Source organism: Staurois parvus, unplaced genomic scaffold (genome assembly GCF_062004578.1).
Source record: "Staurois parvus isolate SC_StPar_1 unplaced genomic scaffold, SC_StPar_1.0 ptg000540l, whole genome shotgun sequence".
NCBI lineage: Eukaryota > Metazoa > Chordata > Amphibia > Anura > Ranidae > Staurois > Staurois parvus.
In genome coordinates, this window is record NW_028318336.1 from 1,715,287 (window position 1) to 1,736,753 (window position 21,467).

General features: G+C 46.2%; 1 protein-coding gene across 3 annotated transcripts in view; it reads left to right on the forward strand.

Moving 5' to 3' along the window:
* The window catches only part of LAMB2 (laminin subunit beta 2), a 150,615-nt gene extending 129,237 nt beyond the window's left edge, over nt 1–21,378 (forward strand). For all 3 annotated transcript variants that reach the window (XM_089690721.1, XM_089690722.1, XM_089690723.1), the window contains exons 27-34: nt 2,205–2,446; nt 8,038–8,241; nt 11,416–11,560; nt 15,052–15,259; nt 15,424–15,565; nt 16,447–16,623; nt 16,937–17,096; nt 21,082–21,378. In XM_089690721.1, the coding sequence (XP_089546847.1) occupies nt 2,205–2,446; nt 8,038–8,241; nt 11,416–11,560; nt 15,052–15,259; nt 15,424–15,565; nt 16,447–16,623; nt 16,937–17,096; nt 21,082–21,218 (1,415 nt within the window). In that variant the 3' untranslated portion in view covers nt 21,219–21,378. The remainder of the gene's footprint in view (nt 1–2,204; nt 2,447–8,037; nt 8,242–11,415; nt 11,561–15,051; nt 15,260–15,423; nt 15,566–16,446; nt 16,624–16,936; nt 17,097–21,081) is intronic.
* The last annotated feature ends 89 nt before the right edge of the window (nt 21,379–21,467 follow it).

Genomic DNA, 21,467 nt, shown 5'->3' on the forward strand with positions numbered 1-21,467 from the left:
GGGTAAGTCAGTCAATAACATGAAATGCTAGGCAAAGTTTGCTTTGAGTAAAATGCTGAAAGAAAAAGTTGTCTATGCTTGTAAAAGTCAAATTTATTTTGGTCTTACCCCAAGCAGGCCATACACGAGGCAAAATGACTCGATTCCCCTGGCCACATAATCGATGTGGATGGGGGAATTCTTCCCGCTGAGCCTTTGCATTTTTACAGCGGGGAAAGTTCCCTAACATCAGAATATACTCATCAGCACCGCCGGCTATAGCTGGTGGCCCTTATTGACAGAAAATTTTCCAACAGACTGATTGTACACAAGTCAATAGATAGACTGACTTATGTACAACCAGCTTGCCCATACTTGGATCAAAATTCAGACGGCCTTTGCTGGCCAGCTATATGGCCAGCTTTAGCTCCCTCTTGTTTAGTTCTCTTATTTCTTAGCCCCTTCTTGTTTAGGTTTTCTCTCTTCTCCTAGATCCTTGTTTAGGTCTTCCCTTATCTCTTAGCTCTCTCTTGTTTATTTCTGTTTTTCATTTCTTAGCCCCTCTATTTAGGTCTCTTAGCCCCCCTTGTTTAGCTCTTCCCTCATCTCCTAGTCCCCCTTGTTTAGCTCTTCCCTCATCTCCTAGCCCACCTTTGTTTAGGCTGTCCCTCGTCTCCTAGATCCCCTATTGTTTCAGTCTTCTCTCATCTCCTAGAACCCGTATTGTTTCAGTCTTCTCTCATCTCCTAGTCTCCCTGTTGTTTCTTTCTTCTCTCATCCCCTAACCCCCTCTTGTTTGGGACTTCTTTCATCTCTTAGCCCCCTTGTTTAGGTGTTCCCTCATCTCCTAGCCCCCTTTTGTTTAGGTCGTCCCTCATCTCCTAGAACCCCTATTGTTTCAGTGTTCTCTCACCTCCTAGTCTCCCTGTTGTTCCTGTCTCCTCTCATCCCCTAACCCCCTCTTGTTTGGGACTTCTCTCATCTCTAAGCTTCCCTTGGTTTAGGTCTTCTCTCATCTCTTAACCCCCCTTTGTTTATTGTAGATCTTCCCTCATCTCTTAGCCATTTCTTGTTTATGTTTTCTCCCATCTCTTACCCCCCCGTTGTTTAGGTCTTCCCTTATCTCTTAGCCCCCCTTGTTTAGGACCACCTTCATCTCTTAGCCCCACCCACCCACCTTGTTTAGGTCCACTTTCATCTCTTAGCTCCCCTTGTTTACTGTAGGTCTTCCTTTATCTCTTAGCCTCCTCATGTTTAAGTCTTCTCTTATCTCCTAACCCCCCTGTTGTTTAGGTCCTCACTCATCTCCTAGCCCCCTCTTGTTTAGGTCTTCTCCTATCTCCTAGCCCCCCTGCTGTTTAGGTCCTCACTCATCTCCTAGCCCCCTCTTGTTTAGGTCTTCTCTCATCTGTAAGCCCCGCTATTGTTTAGGCCTACTCTTATCTATTAGCTCCCCATTGTTTAGGTCTTCCCTCTGTTCTTAGATCCCCTGTTCTTTAAGTCTTCACTCATCTTCAAGCCCCCCTATTGTTTAAGTCTTCTCTCAAAATTATTACAGGACGTCCTGGTATGTGCTTGTGCCTAGGCACTCCTGTGATTGCAGCCTTATAGCTATATTTCTTCAGCGTGAGATCATCTAAGGCAGGGGTCTCCAAACTTTCTAAATAAGGGGCCAGTTTACTGTACTGCAGCTTTTTGGGGGCCTGGACTGTGGCTAGTGTGAGTAGAAAATGGCCCATTGGTATTAAGGGAAGGAATAGTGCCCCATTGTTTGGTGTCAGTGGCAGGAATTATGCGTTTGCTGAAGGCTCTGACACGAGGAAGCAAAACTCTGCCTCTTCCAAGATGGCCACCTTTACACAGAGATACACATTGCAAGAAAAAGGTATGGTAAGTCGGTAATGGGGAAAAGATCAGCTGCAGGGACACCACATGCAATACTGGCGTCCAGTTGTTTTTCCTCTATCTGCATATTTTGGGTACAGCTTCCACAGTGCAGTTCCCTTTAAAAGTAAAAGTCAAAAATTTGCATATAGTTTCAACCTCCTGTATTGCTTTATATTATTGATCATTTTGACATTCGTTTTCCGCTAGAGGCAAAGCCTGTGAGGTTGTGTGGTTTTCAGTGTGAAATTTACTAAAGCCAGGCCATCACACCAATCTTTTGTACTTTTCCTGTCTGGGAAATATTCCCTTTAAAGCTTTTGGTTGTTGTCTTGGCACAGGGGCTTATGACAGCATCCACCAGTCCTACTCCCAGTCACGACAAGCTGAGCAGCTGGCCAACGCTTCAGCAATCAATATCCCCAGTCCTGTTAGTGACTCCGCCAAGACCCGCCAAAAAACAGAGCAGCTAGTGGCAAGAAACCGGGATGACTTTAACCGGAAGAACGCAGCCAACCGCCGGGCACTCGGTGATGTGACAGCCAAAATTAACACACTTGACCTGAGGAATGTTAATGAAAAGGTTTGTTTTTAGAATGCATAATGGCCAAATCCCAAATATGTTTGTAGTGCTAACATATTTTATTGTGAGTTAGGGCTCTTTCACACTGGTGGTTGGGGGCAGGGCTGGGACAATGGGTGGGCAGGAGGGGTGGCTGCCCTGGTCGTGGTGAAACAAGGGGGCAAAGAATGGATACTGGGTGGTGCACCCATTCTATGGTATGTACTGTATTAGCAGTAGGGTAGGTTGGTGTAGTTTCTGGATTCTTACCCTGGGAGCTGGACAACCCTGTCCCAGTACTGGCTATGGATTTACCACCCCCAACTGACCACCAGAGTTATAGCATTTACAGCCTGACAGGGCTTTACACATTCTGCATGCATCATGGCTTGCTTCTCAATTGTAACTTGGGTTGAAAACTTTGAAAGCCAGCATAACCTGCCAAACGTGCCATCTGAGATCAATGGGGACGCATCGCAACCTCAAGCCAAATGCTTAGCTCGCAGTTGGGACATGTTCCAACAATTTAGCAATTAAAAACATAGGAGTCAGGAGAATGTGTAGCAGTAGTACGACTGGTAAGGCAACCCCCAAGTTGAGGGTATCTGATCTGGTATGTTCAGGGGGGGCACACAAACACCCTCCCCCTCTTTGCTGGCCAGCCAGGTGGCAATATTTGTGTTAAGGGTCTGGTATGCATTTTTAGGGGACCTCATACACAAAAAAAATGTTTCCATTGGAACATGTTCCCCAAGGCAATGCCCACCCTCATGCTATTTTTTTAGACCCCCCTTGCCTATTAGCCCAGAAAACAGGCATTTTTAATTTGACAGATTCAGCTACCAATGTTTTTAATGGGGTTTTGGGTTTCTCATCCGACCTTCCTTGAAGTTCAGAGAACCCTTGCCGAACTGAACCCTGGGCTTTTTGGTTCATCACTAGTAACAGGAGATTGTTAACCACTTCCCGTCCGGCCGCTGTTTATAAACGGCAGGACGGGACACCTACAGGAGCGGGTTGCCGTCTCTAAACGGCACCTTCTATCTGAGGCTCGTGCGCGGCTCCTAGAGCGCGCACCCGCGAGCCCGATGATCGCCGAGTCCGACGGACACGGTGGATTATGTGACATGGTATGGGACCAATGAAATCGGTCCCATACCATGTGATCAGCTGTATCCAATAAGGACACAGCTTAAGTGTAAACAAAAGCCGCATGGTGCGGCTTCCGCCTCCTTCTCCTCACACGGAGTTGTCTGTGAGAGGAGAAACATCGAAGAAGAGGTTGTAGCTAACTGCCCTCCACCTCAGTGACACCTGATCGCCCCTAAAGTGGCCCTGATCGCCCCTAAAGTGGCCCTGATTGCCCCACGTGTCCCTGATCACCCCAATAAGTGGCCCTGATTGCCCCAACAAGTGGCTTTGATTGCCCATAAGTGGCCCTGATCGCCCCCACAAGTGTCCCTGATTGCCCCAAGTGGCCCGGATTGCCCCAAGTGGCCCGGATTGCCCCAAGTGGCCCGGATTGCCCACAAGTGGCCCGGATTGCCCCAAGTGGCCCGGATTGCCCCAAGTGGCCCTGATTGCCCACAAGTGGCCCTGATTGCCCACAAGTGGCCCTGATCGCCCAACAAGTGGCCCAGCAGTGTCCCTGATTGTCAGTGTCCCTGATCGCCACATAGTGGCCCAGCAGTGTTCCTGATCGCCACAGTGTCCCTGATCGTCACAGTGTTCCTGATTGCCACACAAGTGGCCAAGCAGTGTCCCTGATCGCCGCAGTGGCCAAGCAGTGTCCCTGATCGTCACACAAGTGGCCCAGCAGTATCGCCGCAGTGGCCAAGCAGTGTCCCTGATTGCCACACAAGTAGCCCAGAAGTGTCCCTGATTGCCGCAGTGGCCCAGCAGTGTCCCTGATCACCGCAGTGTCCCTGATCACCACACAAGTGGCCAGCAGTGTCCCTGATCGCCGGACAAGTGGTCCAGCAGTGCCCCTGATCACCGCAGTGTCCCTGATCACCGCAGTTGCCCAGCAGTGTTTCTGATCGCCACACAAGTGGCCCAGCAGTGTCCTGATCATCGCAGTGGCCCAGCAGTGTCCCTGATCGCCACACAAGTGGCCCAGCAGTGTCCCTGATTGCCACACAAGTGGTCCAGAAGTGTCCCTGATTGCCGCAGTGGCCCAGCAGTGTCCCTGATCACCGCAGTGTCCCTGATTGCCGCACAAGGGGTCCAGCAGTGTCCCTGATCGCCGCAGTGGCCCAGCAGTGTCCCTGATCACTGCAGTGTCCCTGATTGCCGCACAAGTGGTCCAGCAGTGTTCCTGATCGCCACAGTGTCCCTGATTGCCGCACAAGTGGTCCAGCAGTGTCCCTGATTGCCGCAGTGGCCCAGCAGTGTCCCTGATCGCCACACAAGTGGCCCAGCAGTGTCCCTGATCGCCACACAAGTAACCCAGCATTGTCCCTGATTGCCGCACAAGTGGTCCAGCAGTGTCCCTGATCACCGCAGTGGCCCAGCAGTGTCCCTGATCACCGCAGTGTCCCTGATTGCCGCACAAGTGGTCCAGCAGTGTCCCTGATCGCCGCAGTGGCCCTGATTGCCGCAGTGGCCCAGCAGTGTCCCTGACCACCACACAAGTGGCCCAGCAGTGTCCCTGATCACCGCATTGGCCCAGCAGTGTTCCTGATCACCACACAAGTGGCCCAGCAGTGTCCCTGATCACCGCATTGGCCCAGCAGTGTTCCTGATCACCACACAATTGGCCCAGCAGTGTCCCTGATCCCCACATTGGCCCAACAGTGTTCCTGATCACCACACAAGTGGCCCAGCAGTGTCCCTGATCGCCGGATAAGTGGTCCAGCAGTGCCCCTGATCACCGAAGTGTCCCTGATCACCGCAGTAGTCCAGCAGTGTTTCTGATTGCCACACAAGTGGCCCAGCAGTGTCCTGATCATCGCAGTGGCCCAGCAGTGTCCCTGATCGCCGCAGAAGTGGTCCAGCAGTGTCCCTGATCGCCGCAGTGTCCCAGCAGTGTCCCTGATCACCGCAGTGTCCCCGATTGCTGCACAAGTGGTCCAGCAGTGTCCCTGATCACCGCAGTGTCCCTGATTGCCGCAGTGGCCCAGATCACCACACAAGTGGCCCAGCAGTGTCCCTGATCACCACACAAGTGGCCAGCAGTGTCCCTGATCGCCGGACAAGTGGTCCAGCAGTGCCCCTGATCACCGCAGTGTCCCTGATCACCGCAGTTGCCCAGCAGTGTTTCTGATCACCACACAAGTGGCCCAGCAGTGTCCTGATCATCGCAGTGGCCCAGCAGTGTCCATGGTCGCCGCACAAGTGGTCCAGCAGTGTCCCTGATCGCCACAGTGTCCCTGATCGCCACAGTGTCCCTGATCGCCACAGTGTCCCTGATTGCCACAGTGTCCCTGATCGCCACACAAGTGGCCCAGCAGTGTCCCTGATCACCGCAGTGGCCCAGCAGTGTCCCTGATCACCATACAGTGGCCCAATCAGTGTCCCTGATCACCTTACAGTGTGCCTGTTCATAAAGTGTCCCTGATCTCTGCCACACCAGTGGATCCTGTTCACTGCCATCGTCTGTGAGGAGAGAGATCCAGTACAGCTAACTGTGAGTAATTTTCAGCCTTTGCACAGAGTTTACACACACTCACAAAACATTGCCAGCCACCTCACTGTATCTCTGATTTTTGCCCAACAGTGACTAGTGTGAACCAACTGCAGCCAGATATCTGTCCCTCACTGCAACACCATCCTGATCACTGCCATACCAGTGGGTCCTGATCAGTGTCAAAAATATGGCCAAAAGATCATATACAAGCGAGGAGGCATTTCAAATTCTGAGTATGACAGATGAGAGTGACGGAGAACTTAAAACATACCTTGGGGTGTTTGCTTTCCAAAATGGGGTCTTTTTGTGGATAATTCCATTGTCCTGATGCTCCAGGACCTCCAAAACAGCAATAGGTAGTTAAGAAATTAGATGTGCGATCTTTGCCCTTAGAACGCTAACAGGTGCTTATTGGATGTGGAACCCCTCTATGTGGCCAGACTGTGAAAAAGTCTCACACATTTGGTATCGCCATATTCAGCAGGAGTTAAAGAATGCGTTTTGAGGTATCATTTTAAGTATGCCTATGCTGTGTAATAGAAATATCTCATCGATTGACAACTTTGCGTAAAAAAAAATACATTTTCATTTTCTTTTCACATTTTCCAAAAACGTGGCAAAAAATTAAGTCTTCAGAGGACTCCCCATGCCTCTTAAAACATACCTTGAGGTGTTTTCTTTTGAAAATGGGGTCATTTTGTGGGTAATTCAATTGTCCTGGTGCTCCAGAACCTCCAAAACTGTGATAGACAGTCAAGAAATTAGATGTGTAATTTTTGCCCCTAGAACGCCTAAGGGTGCTTATTGGATGTGGGGCCCTTCTATGTGGTTAGGCTGTGAAAAAGGTTTACACATGTGGTATCGCCATACTCAGGATGAGTAGCAGAATGTGTTTTGGGGTGTAATTGCAAGTATGCCTATGCCGTGTGAGAGAAAGAACTTGTTAAATGACAACTTTGTGGGAAAAAAAAAAAGAATTTTTTTTACTTTCATCATTTCCTTAAAAAATTGGCAAAAAATGACAACTTCAAAAAACTCCCCATGCCTCTCATTAAATACCTCAGACTGTCTACTTTCCAAAAAGGGGTTGTTTGGGGGGTATTTGTACTGTCCTGGCATTTTAGGGCCCCAAGAAATTATATAGGTAGTCCGTGCATCAGGATTGATACATTTTCAAATATATCAAATATATATACCGTGGTCTGTGGACTCTATAACTTTCACAAAGACTAAATAATACACACTGATTTGGGTTATGTCTACCAACAAAATGTAGCACAATGGATTTTGGCCTAAATTTATGAAGAAAGTATATTTATTTGCAAAATTTAGTATCAAATACTAAGAAAAACATGTTTTTTTTCAAAATTTTCAGTCTTTTTTCATTTTTCTAGCAAAAAATAAAAACCCCAGTGATGATTAAATACCACCAAATTAAAGCTCTATTTGTTTGAAAAAAATGATAATAATTTCATTTAGATACAGTGTTGTATGCCTGAGTAATTGTCATTCACAATGTGAGAGCGCCGAAAGCTGAAAATTGGCCTGGACAGGAAGGGGGTAAAAGTGTCCGGACAGGAAGTGGTTAATGACTTATGGTAGGTCACAGGAGACTATTTGAGGCTTATGGCAGGTCACAAGAGATTATTAGAGGCTTATGGCAGGTCACAGGAGACCGTTAGAGGCTTCCAACCTGTTACAAGAGGCTGAGAAAATCGTGAGAAGCCAGTTGAGGGTTTACAGGAACGACCCTCATGGGCATCCACCATACAGCCATATTGCACAAGGGGAGTAGGCACAAGAGGATATGCATAGCTATGTAAACCTTTAAGCAGGTGTAATGGTTCTTTAAACTATGCACGTAGTTTCCAGTTGGATTTAGCCTTTAATAGTCACAAATATCTGTCTAACAATAACAGTTATTTGCTAACATTGCATACAATTCAGAGATATTAAAGGCAACAACTGCAAATCTAATGCACAGGTTTGTGGGGCCTCCGGAGATGCTTCCTGCTCAGAGAGCCCCTGTGGGGGTGCTGGATGTCGAGATGATGAGGGAAAGAGGCTTTGCGGAGGTCTGAACTGCAATGGTGCTGTGGCAACTGCTGACAATGCTCTGGACCGCGCCAAGCATGCCGAAGAGGAACTGCAGAGAGCCTTGGGGGAAGTGGATGTCTTATTGCAGAAGGTACAAAACCATTGTTTTTATCGAGCATGTTGAAGAGTAACAATACCCCATAGTATGAATTGATGGAGTAACATGGAGCTAAGTCACTATTAGGTTTTCTATCCATAAGGTCCATAATCAATGTAAGTCTTAGAGACTTATTTTAAAAGCAGTGTGCTAAATAAAATGACTTATACAAGGTTTTGACGACCAATCATGGGACCACACAATAGTAACCTAATAGGTTCTTCCCTTGTGGATCCTACCCTCTGAAACTTTTCTTGCTTTTTGGCATTATTGGCCTAGTGGAAGCCCTTTTTGCTTGTTATCCATGGTAGCAGAGTCCATTGATTTTCACTAATTTGTTCACGAATGACCAACCTTTGGCTGTATTTATACAATCAAATCATATAAGTGGTGAAGCGCTCAACTTATAATTCCCTAGTGAAATACACAAATCATATCTCTCAATAATACAAATAATAAATATTATATAGAACTAGTGCAATATCTCCATACACATAACGAATATATATCCCTGGTGATATAGTGAAAACTTATATCTCTTAAACTGTGCAAAAAGTGAAATACAATGATTAAATTAAAAAGTGATGCCACACTGTGAAAATTAATGGCAAAGTGTTCAAAATAATGTCACTCCATGCTGCAAATAGTGCTCTTCGTGTAAATCTTGACGTGACTCCCCTCAATAGCAGAAATGCCCCCTCACCTTCCACATTCGACCCTTGCGGGTCACAGAGCTTTTTTATATATATCTCTCTCTGTTAGATGTCCTCCACTGCCTCCACCGACCAGGCAGTAAGTACCTCTCCAATATTCCACTTTGCCAGGTAAACCTCTCCTCCACTGCCACCTCCGACCAAGATCCTCCTCCAGGCAGTAAATAATATCCAATACCCCTCACACAATGGACTCAGGCTCAGAGCGATTCATATAAAACGATAAAACAGACCTCCATAGTGCAACAACGTTTTATTAAGCTAATCCAATGCAGTGGAACATTAAACTCACATGTCCTCACGATTTGACAAGCAGTTTCCCATATACTATGGGTATATACAGGAGTCCCAAGATGGCGTCCGAACCCGGAACCGGAAGTACGTCACCCCTACGTCGACGCGTTGCGCCACTGTCACGTGGCTTCATCAGATCCATCAGATCCTGATGAAGCCACGTGACAGTGGCGCAACGCGTCGACGTAGGGGTGACGTACTTCCGGTTCCGGGTTCGGACGCCATCTTGGGACTCCTGTATATACCCATAGTATATGGGAAACTGCTTGTCAAATCGTGAGGACATGTGAGTTTAATGTTCCACTGCATTGGATTAGCTTAATAAAACGTTGTTGCACTATGGAGGTCTGTTTTATCATTTTATATGAATCGCTCTGAGCCTGAGTCCATTGTGTGAGGGGTATTGGATATTATTTACTGCCTGGAGGAGGATCTTGGTCGGAGGTGGCAGTGGAGGAGAGGTTTACCTGGCAAAGTGGAATATTGGAGAGGTACTTACTGCCTGGTCGGTGGAGGCAGTGGAGGACATCTAACAGAGAGAGATATATATAAAAAAGCTCTGTGACCCGCAAGGGTCGAATGTGGAAGGTGAGGGGGCATTTCTGCTATTGAGGGGAGTCACGTCAAGATTTACACGAAGAGCACTATTTGCAGCATGGAGTGACATTATTTTGAACACTTTGCCATTAATTTTCACAGTGTGGCATCACTTTTTAATTTAATCATTGTATTTCACTTTTTGCACAGTTTAAGAGATATAAGTTTTCACTATATCACCAGGGATATATATTCGTTATGTGTATGGAGATATTGCACTAGTTCTATATAATATTTATTATTTGTATTATTGAGAGATATGATTTGTGTATTTCACTAGGGAATTATAAGTTGAGCGCTTCACCACTTGTATGATTTGATTTCACACATCTTGCGGTATAAAGAACAGGTGATAGCAGCCTACTCACTAGGTTCTGTGGAGCGCAGGGGGATTTTTGTATTGTATTTATACAATGCACACTCTGGTCTCTTGGTGCTCAACCTGAGGGCTAGAGGCCACATATGGCCCTTTGACACTTTTTGTATAGCCTCTTATTCCTTGCCAAGGTGATTACTCAGGCCACTAAAGTAAATTATTCTTTAGACTTGGTTCTAGTAGTTAAATGGCCTGTTTTATATATTTTACACCATCCTAGTTTTTCTTTTCTGTCCATCCATGTTTTTTGGTGTGTTTTTAACCTCTTTTTTGGATCTTGCTGGAACAAACTTGGTCATTTTAATGGTAAATATAAAGCACTGATTTGAGTAGTAAGAGCAGTCTTGTGTATTGTGTCTCCAGTTTATGATTATCTCTTGAAGCATGCTTCCAGTCTCCTCAACTCCTGCCCATAGTATTTTATCATCACCTGTACCATGCCCATAGTCTCTGACCATCTCCTGTACCATGCCCATAGTCTTTGATCATCACCTGTACCATGCCCATAGTCTCTGACCATCTCCTGTACCATGCCCTTAGTCTCTGACCATCTCTTGTACCATACTCATAGTCTCTAACCATCTCCTGTGCCATGCCCATAGTCTTTGATCATCAGCTGTACCATGCCCATAGTCTCTGACCATCTCCTGTACTATGCCCATAGTCTCTGACCATCTCCTGTACCATACTCATAGTCTCTAACCATCTCCTATACCATGCTCATAGTCTTTGACCACCTCCTATACAATGCTTGTAGTCTTTGACCACCTCCTCTACTATGCCCGTAGTCTCTGACCACCTCTTGTACCATGCTCGTAGTCTCTGACCGTGACCTGTACCATGCTTGTAGACTCTGACCATCTCCTTTACTATGCCTATAGTCTCTGACCATCTTCTGTACTATGCTCATAGTCTCTGGCCACCTCCTGCACCATACATGTAAACTCTGGCCATCTCCTGTACCATGCTTGTAGTCTCTCTCCATCTCCTATACCATGCTCATAGTCTCTGACCATCTCAATCTCAGTCTCAAAGTCTGGACATGGTCATGTGTAAGCATGTTTACAGAAATGTCCTTCAAAACTGTACTTAAAAGCATCTTGGCTACTAAAGACCTTCCTGTGTTTTAATCAAAATGTGTATTTGTCTCTGAAAGTCTGCTCTAATATTCCTGTCTTGATGACTCAGGTGGCAGAAGCAAAAGCAAAGGCAGACAAAGCTAAACAGAGAGCCCAAGCTACTCTTGAACGTGCTAGTGAGACGCAAGGAAGAGTGGAGCGTTCTAATAAAGAACTGCAGCAGCTTATCCAGCAAATTAAAGACTTTCTGAACCGTAAGAGACTTATACACTTGCCCATTTAAATGATCTTCTAAATAATTGCTGCAATCACATGTGGAGGGTGACCATATACTGATGGATCTCACCTATATATGTTATAGCTAGGAGCTCTGTTCAAGTTCAAATGTCCCTTTATGCATTGACATACCTCCTTAGAGCCAGTCTGTCCATACAAATTCACCTGCTGATTTGGAACCATTCACAGGCAGCTTAACTCTTCAATAGGACTTAGAAGTTTATTCCAACATACACTATATTGCCAAAAGTATTGGGACACCCCTCCAAATCTTTGGATTCAGGTGTTACAATCCCCTCCATGGACACAGGTGTATACAGTCAAGCCCCTAGGCATGCAGACTGCTTCTACAAACATTGGTGAAAGAATGGGTCGCTCTCTGGAGCTCAGTGACTCCAAGCGTGGTCCCGTGATAGGTGGTCACCTGTGCAATAAGTCCATCCGTGACATTTCCTGGCTACTAAATATTCCACAGTCAGCTGTTAGTGGGATTATAACAAAGTGGAAGCAACTGGGAACAACAGCAACTCAGCCACCAAGTGGTAGGCCACACAAAATGACAGAGCGGGGTCAGCGCATGCTGAAGCGCACAGTGCAGAGAAGTCGCCAAATTTCTGCAGAGTCAATAGCTAAAGACCTCCAAACTTGGTGTGACCTTCAGATGAGCACAACAACAGTGCATAGAGAGCTCCATGTAATGGTATTCCCTGGATGAGCAGCTGCATCCAAGACTTACATCACCAAGTGCAATGCAAAGCGTCGGATCCCGTGGTGTAAAGCACGCCGCCACTGGACTGTAGAGCAGTGGAGACGTGTTCTCTGGAGTGACCAATCACGCTTCTCTGTCTGACAATGGATGTCTCTAGATTTGATGATTGCCAGGAGAATGATACTTGCCTGACTGCATTGTGCCAAGTGTAAAGTTTGGTGGAGGGGGGATTATGGTGTGGGGTTGTTTTTCAGGGGTTGGGCTTGGCCCCTTAGTTCCAGTGAAGGGAACTCTTAAGGTGTCAGCATACCAAGATATTTTGGACAATTTGTGGGAAGAGTTTGGGGATGGCCCTTTCCTGTTCCAACATGACTGCCCACCAGTGCACAAAGCAAGGTCCATAAAGACATGGAGGAGCCAGTTTGGGGTGGAGGAACTTGACTGGCCTGCACAGAGTCCTGACCTCAACCCCATAGAACACCTTTGGGATGAATTAGAGCGGAGACTGTGAGCCAGGCCTCCTCCCCCGACATCATTGCCTGACCTGACAAATGTGCTTCTGGAAGAATGGTCCAACCTTCCCATAGACACCCTCCTAAACCTTGTGGACGGCCTTCCCAGAAGAGTTGAAGCTGTTATAGCTGCAAAGGGCGGGGCCAACTCAATATTGAACCCTACGGACTAAGACTGGGGGGCCATTAAAGGTCATGTGTGTGGAAAGGGCGGGGCCAACTCAATATTGAACCCTACGGACTAAGACTGGGGGGGCCATTATAGGTCATGTGTGTGGAAAGGCCGGCCAACCAATACTTTTGGCAATATAGTGTCATTTTACTTCAGCTAATTACAGCACAGAAGATGTTTTCCAGTCTTTTAAAGTGTAAGAAGACAATGACATTCCTAAGCCCCATCCCTGCTAAATATTAAAACTGACGGAGGGAACATGGAAGAAATGGGAGGGGTCTAACTAGGACTGAACCAATTGGCTCTAAACAGGAGGAGTAGACTGACCACATTTTGGTGGCCCCAAACCACCACTAGCTGTCAGCATATTACTGAACAATAGAAACCTTATGTTGTTAAATACAACACATAAAAATACATGAAAGTGGGTTGGAACAGTTCATGATTAGAACAACAACAACATAGAAGGCAGAATCACATATCCCCCTCCGGCATCATATGTAAGGCACATTTTGATAAATAGCTGGCATGGATAAACCATAAAGTTAGAGCAGAAGAGGCTCCAGTAACAAAGTGAAACTAAATCAGAGAGGGGCCCAAAAGTTGGATAATAAAGGTAACATCAGCCATTTTGTAGTATCTGGTCTTAGGCAGACCTTACAGTGATATTAAACCCAAACAGTACAATCAGTCTGTAGATGCAGTAAAGCATGCTTGTTATACTCACTGTGGAACCTAAGGGGTTAATCCTCTGCACTGTGTAAAAAGGATGTTTGATCCTGTCTTCTCTGATTCTCCCCTTCTTCCACAGTCCCCAATCCATCTAATGATAGTACAGAGCTCTAGGAGTCACTCTGCACATGCTCAGTTTAGTGTGTATTGCTAGAGAGTTTTTTATTTGAGAGGGTGCATGTGATCAGCACAGGGCCAATCAGAGCTGTCCTGACAGAGGGTCAGGGTCTATGCAGCCTCATAGGACAGTCAGAGCAGACTGTTATATACTGCTGATGAGAAAAGGTATTTAGCAGTTCATATTCACTAAAATAATTGCACTTTCATGTTGTGTGTACTGTGGGAAACCAGATATAGTGAATGCAGGGTCCGGGAAGAGCGGATATAGTGAATGCAGGGTCCGGGGAGACCAGATATAGTGAATGCAGGGTCCGGGGAGACCAGATATAGTGAATGCAGGGTCTGGGGAGACGAGATATAGTGAATGCATGGTCCGGGAGGCCAGATATAGTGAATGCATGGTCCGGGAGGCCAGATATAGTGAATGCAGGGTCCGGGGAGACCAGATATAGTGAATGCGGGGTCCGGGGAGACCAGATATAATGAATGCGGGGTCCGGGGAGACCAGATATAGTGAATGCAGGGTCTGGGGAGAGTGGATATAGTGAATGCAGAGTTCGGGGAGACTGGATATAGTGAATGCATGGTCCGGGGAGACTGGATATAGTGAATGCATGGTCCGGGGAGACCGGATATAGTGAATGCAGGGTCCGGGGAGACTAGATACAGTGAATACAGGGTACGGGGAGACCAGATAAAGTGAATGCAGGGTACGGGGAGAGCAGATATAGTGAATGCGGGGTCCGGGGAGAGAGTGGATATAGTGAATGCGGGGTCCGGGGAGAGAGTGGATATAGTGAATGCAGGGTCCTGAGAGACTGGATATAGTGAATGCAGGGTCTGGGGAGAGTGGATATAGTGAATGCAGGATCCGGGGAGACCGGATATAGTGAATGCAGGGTCCGGGGAGACCGGATATAGTGAATGCAGGGTCCGGGGAGAGCGGATATAGTGAATGCAGGGTCCGGGGAGAGCGGATATAGTGAATGCAGGGTCCGGGGAGAGCGGATATAGTGAATGCAGGGTCCGGGGAGACCAGATATAGTGAATGCAGGGTCCGGGGAGACCAGATATAGTGAATGCAGGGTCCGGGGAGAGCGGATATAGTGAATGCAGGGTCCTGGGTTAAGTAAAACTATAAATCGAAAATATTAAAAAAGAGCACAATGTAAGAACCTACAGAAAGCGACTTTCATGTATCATGTCTGTGTATTGTGTGATCAGAGGATGGAGCTGACCCAGACAGCATTGAGATCGTGGCGAGCCGAGTCCTGGAACTCTCCATTCCCGCCACTCCACAGCAGATCCAGCGGCTTGCAGCAGAGATCAAGGATCGAGTGAACGCCCTGTCCAACGTTGATGCAATTTTGGATCACACGGCCGCTGATGTTCGCAGGGCTGAACAAATATTAAACGAAGCTAAGCGAGCCAAGTAAGTGAGGGCTTGGCTTGTATGTAAAGCCGATCATACCCATTACAGTGTAGTGGTAGTAAATCTGTACAATCTCCTTTAAATTCCCATTGTAAAATCCTCCCTGAAAATTCAGTTTAATTTCTCTCCAATCACACAGACTCATCAATAGTTTTATTTTCTAGGAACCGTGCTGAGAATGTAAAGAGTACAGCGGAGTCTGTGAAGAAAGCTTTGGAAGATGCCAAGAAAGCTCAAAATGCTGCCGAGGGAGCCATCCAAAGTGCCAACGATGACATTAGGGACACAGAGACAACACTAACAGCGGTAAACCTGCATGAGGATTTATTTAGCTTGAACAGTAAGATTATCCAAGAACATAGTATTATGTTAGTACCAGGGGTGGACTGACCATTTGGAAACTTGGGCACTGCCCGAGGGCTCGGGGTCTATAAGGGGCCCCATGAGATGCCCCTGGTACCTTTCATAGGCTTTTTTGGGTATGGTTTGAGTGTGGGCTAGGACACAGGGGACCCATGATCCCCTATTGCCCGGGGGCCCCATGAGTTGTCAGTCCACCCCTGGTTATTACCTATAGCACTGGCCATACACATAGAATTCTGATTATTCGATGTTAACCCCTTGCCCTCCAGGGGATTTTTATAAGTGGCCCTGTCGCGACAGGGTCACTTTAATTGCAGTCGGAATCAAATGCATAATCTGTTATTTTCAATCAACCAATGGGCAATGGAGCAGATAAAAAACCCTGTTCAATTGATAAATGATAGGCTGCTTTCAGCATCCCTTTAATCGCTTTTGATATAGTTATCACAGTAACATTCATAAATTGGTTGAGAGCCATAGAAATTTTCCTGAAAATTGTTACATGTATGGTAGGCATAACACTGGCCATATGAAGATGGAGACAATCAGATTAGTTGCATCATTTGAGTCAATCAAAGGAAGGGTGATCCGTGTAATATTCAGTCCAACAGCCCAGTCTACCAAGAAAACAACTGGGGAACCCTTTCAATTCCATGATTTGTACACTCCTTTGTTATAAATCTAGAGAGCTCATTTCAAGTAACCAACCAGAATTCATCTTCCACTTGTACGGTTACAATTAAACCGTCACCTCATTACTCCTCTGCGGTGAATTTCTTTGTATCCTTTGTCAATTGAATGGATCTTCTGTATCGTCACTTTAGATCCAGTTAGAGACCTCAACCGCTGAGAATCGCCTGAATGAAGCTATGGATCGAGTGAATGATCTGGATAAACAAATTGATGCCCTTAAAGTGAAGAGGGCAGGGAACAGCTTGGCAGCCACTCGAGCAGAGGAGACAGCTAACGGGGCACTCGATAAAGCCAATGAGGCAAAGAAGGTGAGATTTGCATTGGGCCTATGGGAGTACGCCATTGATCCATCATTTTGGATTTGCTAGACTTCTTGTCAACTGGCTACATTTCAAAGGGCCACCCCCTACAAAATCAATATTCAGTTATATACAGGAATTGTGTGCTGCAGTCTTGGGGACTCTGGTATTAAGCACCTCTGGCCATAGTTCCTGGAAGTGTCCTTGTCTCTCTTGAAGCTCAAGGTGGTCCTGCTAAGTTAAGATGTGCCCACTCTTTCTGTTGCATTAAAAATGACTGTTCTTGATTATATGCATTTATACTGCATTTGTGTTCTTTTAGGTGCTGGATGGACAGCTTGGAGATAAATATAAAATGGTACGGAACTTTGTTGAACACAAAGCCAAAAACATAAAAGATGCCAAGAATAAAGCAGACCAGCTGAGGGAGGAAGCAAAGCAGCTTCTGGGCAATGCTCAAGACAAGCTGAAGAAGCTTCAAGGTATGTCTATTCAAAATAGTTCACCTGCTTCTATTACAGAGAGACATTTAATTCCTTTCACCAGGACCTGAAGCTGACGTTACATACTTAGTCTAGTACTGCACCCCATTCAATCCTCTAAAATAGGGGTAGGCAACCTGCGGCTCTAAGGCTGTTGTGGAACTACATTTCCCATGAGGCATTGCAACATTACAAAACTGACAGTTACAGCCAGGGGCGGACTGACAACTCATGGGGCCCCCGGGCAATAGGGGATCATGGGCCCCCTGTGTCCTTGCCCAAACTGAAAAAAGCCTATGAAAAAGATACCAGGGGCATCTCATGGGGCCCCCTACTGACCCCGGGCCCTCGGGCAGTGCCCGAGTTTCCAAATGGTCAGTCCACCCTTGGTTACAGCTATGACTTGCAGAGGCATGATAGAACTTGTGGTCCTGCAACAGCTGGAGAGCCGTAGGTTGCCTACCCCTGCTCTAAAATGACAGTTTATGAGTTTGTTATACCGTATACAAGGCTGGTGCTTCCACTAGACAAACTAGATGATTGCCTAGGGTGCACTGCCACCTAGGGGCGCCTGGGCGCAGCACAAGCTGGCAGTCTCTCTGTGTGGGGTGCCGCTACATCATGAATGATCCTCCAGCTGAGGGGAGAGGCGGCAGGGGGGAGGAAGAAAGGACAGAGGAAGATACCGGGTGTCTGTGGCCATTGTAGCAGCTGAGCTGCTGCTCCTTCCAGTGTTCCTCTCAGACTCAGTCCCTTACTGCAAGCCAGCTGGCAGCTGCTGATCACTATGGAGTTCCAGCCCTTCTCTTCCCATTCATCAGGGGAGGCGGATCTGCGCCTGCGGAGGAAGGTAATGTCTGGCTCCGATATCTTGTGTCTATGTGAGTGTGACCCAGCCAGCGGGCCATCCATCACATGTGCAATGTGTCAGTGAGTGAGGACATCATCACAATCCCAACACCTGCTCTTCTAGTGCCTGCTGGGCCTGCTGATCTGTGTCAGTGTTGGTGTGTTGTGTCGGATCTGTCACTGTGTGGGATCGCTCAGTTCAGGTGTTCTCTGTGTGTGTGTGGGCTGGGCTGCCTGCTGTCACAGCATTTTACCTCCCCCCCAATTGCCTGAGGAATTCCAGCCTGGGATCTGTCAGAGTGTGGATCCATCATCCTCCACTCACTGCAACTGTCACCCTGCCACTGCCAGCCACAGATACAGTCCATCCGGGACACTGATTTTGTCTTTAATTGGTGCTGGTGGCATCTTATGGCACTTATTTTTGCAAATTAAAAGAAATGTAACAGTTTCATGTTTTGTTGATTTCATATTTTGTACAGTTTTTAAATTGTTTTTTCCGGGGAGGGGGGGGCACAAGACGCTGGTCTTGCTTAGGGTGCAAAATAGTCTAGCACCAGCCCTGACTGTTTAAAAGTATAACTGTATTGCCACCCCATCCCTTTAAAACCGAACACATATGAACTACACAGCTTTTATGACTAATTTAGTGCACAAAAGGCACTGAGTGAGTTTAATTACCTCCTTAGTCAGCCACAGAACCTGTGTATTGAATGTGTTCAGTTTTAAAGTTATGAGGTGGCAACCCTAATAACAGGGTTTCTCAGAGGTTGACAAGGATTCCTTGAGCAATGAGCAATTTCTGCCTCTCAAATAATTTTCCACTGACACCATTGATCTTTTTTATATATCTGTAAGGGGGTAATTGTTCCCAATGATCACAAGGATAAGGAGCATTCTTCCCACTGACCGTCACACTAATCTATCCTGACTTGTAGTTATAGTAAATTTTAGCAGGGGTTCCCTAAGAACAGAAAAGTATTTCAAGGGTTCCCCTGTGTTGAAAAGGTTGAGAAATGCTGCTGTATAAGAAGCAAAGTAGAGCCCTTTAGAAACATTAAGGGGGTTATTTACTAAAACTGGAGAGTGCAAAATCAGGCTCACTTTTGCATAGAAACCAATCAACTTCTAACCTCGGCTTGTTCAATTAGGCTTTGGCAATAAAACCTGGAAGCTGACTGGTTTCTATGCAAAAGTGAGCTTGATTTTTCAGTCTCCATCTTTAGTAAATAAACCCCCTAGGTGTCAAAATGTATCTCTTTTATAACAAACCACAAAGAAAAGGGTTTTCCTCCTCATTTTAGGATAGTGAGTGTAGACGTACAGATCCTTTTTTTAGTTATATCCATTACATGCTTCCATTGATGGCAATTAGCAAGCACACAGGGATCTCTGCACTTACACTACGTGACCAAAGGTTTGTGGACATCTACCCCCCCACACACACACACACAAACACACCTATATGAGCTTCCTGGGTATCCTATTTTAAAACCATGGCCATCGATATGGAGTTGCCCCCTCCATTTGTGGCTATAAAGGCCTCCAGTCTTCTGGGAAAGCTTTCAACAAGATTATGCATTGGGTCTGTGAAAATGTGTGAACAATCTGCCAAATGAGCATTTGTGAAGTCAAGTGCAGATGAGAAGACCTGGCTCACAGCTCAAATTCCAATTCATCCCAAAGGTGTTCGGTAGGGTTGAGGGCAGGTAATGATGTTGGATGAGAAGATTTGGCTCACAATTGGAATTCCAGTTCATCCCAAAGGTGTTCGGTAGGGTTGAGGGCAGGTAATGATGTTGGATGAGAAGATTTGGCTCACAATTGGAATTCCAATTCAACCCAAAGGTGTTCAGTAGGGTTGAGTGCAGGTAATGATGTGCATGAGAAGATCTGGCTCACAATTGGAATTCCAATTCATCCCAAAGGTGTTTGGTAGGGTTGAGGGCAGGTAATGATGTTGGATGAGAAGATCTGGCTCACAGTTGGAATTCCAATTCACCCCAAAGGTGTTCAGTAGAGTTGAGGGCAGGTAATGATGTTGAATGAGGAGACCTGGCTCGCAAATGGAATTCCAATTCACCCCAAAGGTGTTCAGTAGGGTTGAGTGCAGGTAATGATGTTGGATGAGAAGACCTGGCTCGCAAATGGAATTCCAATTCACCCCAAAGGTGTTCAGTAGGGTTGAGTGCAGGTAATGATGTTGGATGAGAAGACCTGGCTCACAGTTGGAATCCCAATTCACCCCAAAGGTGTTCAGTAGAGTTGAGGGCAGGTAATGATGTTGGATGAGGAGACCTGGCTTGCAATTGGAATTCCAATTCATCCCAAAGGTGTTCAGTAGGGTTGAGGGCAGGAAATGATGTTGGATGAGGAGACCTGGCTTGCAATTGGAATTCCAATTCATCCCAAAGGTGTTCAGTAGAGGTGAGGGCAGGTAATGATGTTGGATGAGGAGACCTGGCTTGCAATTGGAATTCCAATTTATCCCAAAGGTGTTCAGTAGGGTTGAGGGCAGGTAATGATGTTGGATGAGGAGACCTGGCTTGCAATTGGAATTCCAATTCATCCCAAAGGTGTTCAGTAGGGTTGAGGTCAGGGCTCTGTGCAGGTCACTCAAGTTCTTCCACACCAAACTCATCAAACCATGTCTTCATGGAGCTGCCATGTTGGAACAGAAAAGGGCTTACTTCCCTAAATCTAGCCACAAGGTTGGAACCGCACACTTGTCTAAAATTGTAAAATGTAGTTCTAACAGTACTTTTCAATGAAACACCTGAACAGCCATTTGAAATGGTGTCCAGATACATTTGGCCAAAAAGATAACCACAACTTTTTGGCTATTTGGTATACCTTCTAATCCAAACTCTGAGTCATTTGGAGTGGCAAATCATTGGCACTTCCCAATAGTGCCAACCCTTGCCTGCCTCTTCCAACTGAAAAATCCTATTGGCCAGAGAAACTGCCCAGTATAATGATGGACCAATGGGAGTGTGTTGGGGAAGCTTTGACACTAGCAACATTCAAATAAAGCATGGTTGCTGGGTTTGGTTTGTTCTTGTCATAGTAAATCTGAGACAGATATGTTGGTTGAAGAACAGTTTTAATCATCTCCTGTTTGTGATTCTACTTGCAGATTTGGAAGTGGCCTATGAGAAAAATGAAGTTCTTTTGCAAGATAAAGCAAAGCAGCTAGAAGGCCTTGAGGAGAAAATGAAAGATATCCTCAATGCCATCAACCAACAAATCCAGATTTACAACACGTGTCAGTAAAGAAGCATCGATGGAAATGGCTGGGCCAAATTGACTCCTCATTTTATTTTATATAAGGCTGCAAACAAGCCAAGTGAATCAGCCAAAGACCTCTTCCCCAAGTGCCATGTTACAGTATTAGTGTGATGAACATGCTTTAATAAACCACAATTTAATACAACCCTGATGACTGTTTCTTTAATGGGCTCCAAGACTAAATGATAATATCTGTATATAGACTGCAACAACAGAGATAGTGTAGGTGCACTA